This window comes from Microcaecilia unicolor, unplaced genomic scaffold (assembly GCF_901765095.1).
Source record: "Microcaecilia unicolor unplaced genomic scaffold, aMicUni1.1, whole genome shotgun sequence".
In the NCBI taxonomy this organism is placed as follows: Eukaryota; Metazoa; Chordata; class Amphibia; order Gymnophiona; family Siphonopidae; genus Microcaecilia; species Microcaecilia unicolor.
Genome location: NW_021963162.1, coordinates 68890 through 74718, shown reverse-complemented (window position 1 = coordinate 74718; position 5829 = coordinate 68890). Strand labels below are relative to the sequence as shown.

The window sequence follows — 5829 nt, the reverse complement described above, 5'->3', positions numbered from 1 at the left end:
ATCCCCTGGCACAGCGAAGGCTGCCTTCCGCCCTCCCTGCCTCCCCCTCTCTCATGTTCCCTGGTTGCTTGGTGCTAAAACAAACCAGAGTTCTGTTTGCTGAGTGTACTATTACAATACCGCTGTCAATATTTGTCAGCCATCAGCTCTGAGCTCTTCCATAAATACATCAACAGCCGTCCCCAGGTGGAGAAAGGACAGCAAGTCTCAGGTACCTGCACACAGGTAAGCACAGATCTCAGCAGCACGTTTACTATATCTTTCATTATCCCTCAGAATGCAGCAGAAGCAACCAGCTTGCCCATTTGGTCATTACTGCTATTTCATGCCTTCACTTTTGCAGATTTTGGTTGCTGAGATATATATTTTTGGATGCTGCAGACCCTTTTGTAGAAGGCTGATGACTTGGAAGCCCATAAATTCAAATTTGTGGGTCCCTTTTACTAAGCTGCAGTAAAAGGGGGGCCTTCATTGGCGTTAGTGTGTGTGGGGGGGGGGGGGGGGGTTTGTTACATTTGTACCCTGCACTTTCCCACTCATAGCAGGTTCAATGTGTCTTACATATTATATACAGGTACTTATTTGTACCTGGGGCAATGGAGGGTTAAGTGACTTGCCCAGAGTCACAAGGAGCTGCCTGTGCCTGCAGTGGGAATCAAACCCAGTTCCCCAGGACCAAAGTCCACCACACTAACCACTAGGCCACTCCTCCACTTGACATGCGCTGAGGCTCCCTTTTGTGGCAGTGGGTAAAAGGCTGCCATTTTCTTTTCTAGAAATGACTGTGAGGTAAGTGAATCCCTTGCCATGCAGCCATTTCAGGGGGGGGGGGGGGAAGAGCAGGTGGCTGTAAGTGATCCTGCGCCAACCTGGCAGCAACTGGGCAGCACGTGGCAATGTCTGATTACCACCAAATAAACACCAGTGATACAAAAATATTTTGTAGCGCTAGAAATGGCGCACTGTGGGTGGGAAGTACCGCCAGGCTGCCGAGGTAGCCTGGCGGCACCTCCGGATCAGTGAGTGGTAAGCCCATGTTAGGCGTACCGCCACATAGTAAAAGACCCCCTAACTTTGGCAATCAACTGGTCAATTCTCATCTGTACTATTCTGTTCTCCCATTTCACATGTCTTTCCAATTATATGAGGAAGATTTGAATGTGCCACACATCTTTTGTCTGAGGCACTACCTAAGTATGAGAGACACTGCATTCAGGATGTGATCACTGGCCCTAGCTGTCTGCTTATTCTGATGCATTTACACCCATGTAACTCCCTATAACTATACCACCGGAGGAATACCAGAAGCTGTTCTGTGTGGTGAGAGCAACAGAGCATAAGAATATTGCACAGAGAATGCATTGGTGCTATTTCACATACCTGTACGTGGCTTTTTCTTTCATTTATCTTCGCAGGCATTGAAAGTATTTGTTTAATAGAAAAGGAAAGTTCACAGACTTCCGTGAACAGTGGATTTGTAATTGCAGATCCAATTTCTGATTCTAAAGTTAGATTGTTCATAACATCACCTCATCTGATTTTAGCTCTACCCCTGACTCCTGTGGACTTTGAGGTCTTCTTTTATTTTTGTCTTTTATGTATTTTAAAAGAGGTTTTTACACATTTTGCAATAAAAGATGTTCACTATTTTTTTTTTCAAAAAACCTAATCTGTGTGCAATAGAACCTTATTATACAAATAATTTTTCAATATCAAAGATAAATTGCCCGGACAAAATTTGAGTGTTTCACTGAGATCTTTTCTCCACGTAATTAAATAATGGTTATTTATCTTTGATATTCAAAAAATTATTTGTTTAATAAGGGTCCCTTTAACTAAGCAGCAGGAGGGTTAACTCATGGGTAGTGCACGCCAGAGCGACCCTACCACCAGGGTAGCGCAGGTGCCTAGTGGTACTTCTGAAGTTAGCGCTCACTGTTTCCCTCAGTAGAAAATAATTTTCTATTTTCTACCGTGAAGGTTGTTCCTGGCAGTGCGGACCACATTGCCGCACGCTGCCTGATTACCACACAAGTGGCGCATGAGCCCTTACCACCAAGCAAATAGCTGGTGGTAAGGGCTCAGGCAGCAAATAGCTGTGTGCTACTTTTAATATTAGTGCACTGTCATTTACTGCCCCATTAAAAAAAAAAGGCCTTGTTATCTACCACAGTAAAAATGGCCCTGCGCATGCTAATTTCATGCGTCCAAACTAGTGCAGGATACTTATTACCACAGCTTAGTAAAAGGGCCCTAAAGTTGTTGTTTTTTTTTAATTACTTTGTTTAGCCACCCTCTCTTTTTAGAAGTCAGAGCTGGAGCACTCCTCTCTGCTTTTCCAACTTCTACATTCATACTTTTATGTGCATGTTTGTGATGCCTGCCTGGCATTCTGATGAAGATTTTCACTTCAGTTATCTGTGCTGTATTCATTCTTACACACAAAGGACCAGTGATGACCAAGGAGAGGAGAAAAATAAACAAACAACACCTCCAGCTTCCATTATGGTTGAAAAGCTTTATGCTGGTGTTTCCTACATTATATTAAATTTTTGATTATAATTTCATCTTTTAAAATTTGTTTACATATTATTTAATATTTCTGTGTTTATATAGTTCCCTTATATGTATTAGTATATTGTGGATGTGTGTATATATATATAATTGTGATGGCACTGGAATAAAGCTTTGCAACCACGGTTGCTTCTGGAGTTTTTTGTCCTCTCCTTGGTTGTCACTGCTCCTTTGTATGTGTATTTATCAGTGGGGACCAGTCCTCTTTTCTTTTCATCTCCTGTATACATGTTTGACATATGTTAGCGTGATGCCTACATGGGGCTCTGATTAATATCTGCTCTTCATGCTTCATGTGTGTCACTGTGACTATTGCTTGTGTACCCGATGAAGAGCTGGTCATCAGCTATCTGTGCTGTCTTCATGCTTTACTTATATCAATATGATGCCTACAAGGGCGTATCTATATCCCATTTGTTTCTCCATCTCAACACTTTAAAGATGGGCTTTACATGACATTGCTGTGATTGGCCCCAGGAGTAATTACATTAAAGGGCTCATATTCAAGAAAGAAAAACATCTAAAATGTGGTACAAAGTGGCATTTGGAGGTTTTATTTGCCAAAATGTCCAAATCGCTATTCTCAAAACACATTTTTAAAACATTGAGGCATTGGGGAAGACCAGCATAGATAATATTGCAATAGTCTAGCCAAGAGATAAGTAAAGTTTACAGGAGAGCCATTTGGGATGAGAAAAATCTTAAATGTGTGTTTGTGAGAGATGGGGTTGCCATTTTACTCCATGTCATAAAGGGCCGGTTAGTCTAGTTCTGGTTTTATCCTTTGCATGAATTTTATTGTTCTGGTTTTCTTGGGAAACTCAGTGGGACAATTTGAACTTCAACAGGGTAGAAACAGGATTGTATTAGCCTGTTGTGGCAATCTTAATGCATCACAACAGAGATAAGTATATGTGTGTGCATCTGTGTTTGAGAGATAAGTATGTTTGCACAAAATTGTGTGTATGTATGATAGAGATGGTGTGCAACAGTTGACGTGTGTGTGTGTGTGTGTGTGTGTGTGTGTGTGTGTGAAACAGAAATAAGTATGTGCAGAAGATGGTGTGCGTATGAGAGAGAATATTGTGTATATGTGACAAAGATGCATATAAGATAATGTACAAGTGTGACAGAGGGCTTGCAATTTGCACTGTAGCTTAGCTATTTGCACTGATACTCCAGTATTATGTCTCAATCCTAAGCTTTTCCACTGCAGATGAAAGAATGAACGGTGACCAACAGCAGGTTGCTCCTGAAAGCTGTCTCTGAATCCTACCAAGAGATGCCCTTTCTAGGCATTCTTAATACATGCAACTTCTAAAGCACTTAGCTGCAGTAAAAAGGGCCCTGCGCTAACGGCTTACTGCGTGGCCATGCGAGGGAGAGCACTTACCGCCGCCCATTGAGCTGGCAGTAAGGGCTCCCGCACTAAACCAGCGGTAACCAGGTAACACACAGCACTGCCCAATTACTGCCAGGTTAGCGCCACACTAAAAATTACAGCCCTATTTTCTCCAGCGCAGGAAATGCATTCGCTGGGGCCTGGAACTACAACCAGCACCCATGTGGGGCAGGCGGTAGCACTAGATTAGCGTGTGGTAAGCCCACATAGGGCTTACCGCCACTTTATAAAAGGGCTCCTAAGTATACATGGAACTTGCCTGAGGTTATTTTGACAGAGGGACTCAGAGAACAAGGTCCCAGGGTCTACTGCACTCTTCTTCCAGAGCTATTCAACTGCCTAATGCAACAAGGGCAATAGTAGAGATACACTTCTGCCTATAACACTGCTCTCTTTCTTCCCGCAGTCTACACTCTCTTCCTTCCCGTGCATAAGCTGCAAGAAGCAATGGCTGCTGGGTTGATTGGGAACCGTGCAGAGCTCCAACTGGCCTCCTCCTTCCAGCACACTTTCCTTGTCCAAGACACAGACTTCCAGTATACCTCTGAAGAAGAGGAAGACGACGAAGGGGAGGAGACAGAATCAGAAGGCAGCTCCTCTTGCCAAGACTTGGAGGTAGATGGCTATTTGCCTGACTATGGGCAGAATGGTGCCGAGATGACTCTGCAGTTGCTGAGGTTTGCCGAACTTATCAGCTGTGACATCCAAAGGTACTTTGGAAAAAAGACAAAGGAGGAAGATCCTGACTCCTGCAACATCTATGAGGACCACATGTCATGCAGAAAGTCAGGGCGGGAGATGTATTTTGTGGACTTGGTACGCATCTCACAAAACGGGGATGGGGAAGATGAAGACCAGAGCGACCCACTTCCGGGCTGTGTGGAGCTGGACTGTCAGACGCTGAAGTCTGTCTGTAGCAAGGACGGAACCCAGAAGTTGGGCCCTCTAGCTGAGCTCTTTGAGTATGGCTTGCACAGGTATGTCAGGCAAGGGGTCTGCAATAGCAAGGATGGCTGGAAGCACCAACTGGGCAGGAAGTATGCCCACGTGGTCCCCATGCATCAGAGGAAGCTACCGCTCTCCTTCTGGAAAGAACCTTCCCCAGTCAAATCCTCCATTATGAACACAAACACGCCCGACTTCAGTGACCTCCTGGCCAACTGGACATCAGAAACTAATCCTGAGCTCATGAGTGGAAACAGAGAGGCAAGCAGTGACACAAGTCATCAGGCCCAGGGAGAGGGGCATTTCCATGGAGTGTCAGCTGTTTGGACACTGCTGCAGTAGGTGGACACCTAGGAGAGAGACATTTTCATGGAGTGTAACCTCTCAGAACACACATGTACTGGACGAGGCCTTGTGTGAGAAACATTAACACAGAGTGTAAGTTCTCAAGACACACCTGCACAGGGCAGAGACCTGCGAGTGAAGCATTTCTAGAGGGTGGGAACTCACAGACACCAAGCAGGAGCATGAAAAAAATGTATTTCTATGGAGTGTAAATTCTCAGAACATAGCTGCAGCCAATGGGACTCTGACTCTGTCAGTAATGCAATAACATCACTGCAGCAAAACCGGGTGCACGGAAGACAGTGTATATGACGCAGCACACTTCAACACAAAAGCATCACTAGGGATGCACACAAAGAGACAAGCAGAGGGGCCCAAGTAGCGTTGCCACTTCATCTCAGCTCAACTTCATCTGGTCTTGGTTTTGACCCATTGTCCATATGCAGTTGTAATTCTGACTTCTATCAGAAATCAATGAGAAAATCAGAACTACAACTCCCTGCATGCAGTGGGGCAAGAACAAAGACTGGATTGGTTTGTTTGGTTGAGCTGAGCTATGAATC

General features: G+C 44.5%; 1 protein-coding gene across 1 annotated transcript; it reads left to right on the top strand.

The window, feature by feature from the left end:
• The first annotated feature begins 207 nt into the window (after positions 1 to 207).
• On the top strand, positions 208 to 5441 carry LOC115459029. The gene is made up of 2 exons (XM_030188891.1): positions 208 to 225; positions 4383 to 5441. Exon 2 carries the CDS (start codon positions 4424 to 4426, stop codon positions 5261 to 5263), a length of 840 nt encoding a protein of 279 aa, XP_030044751.1. The 5' UTR covers positions 208 to 225; positions 4383 to 4423; the 3' UTR covers positions 5264 to 5441.
• Positions 5442 to 5829: the final 388 nt, after the last annotated feature.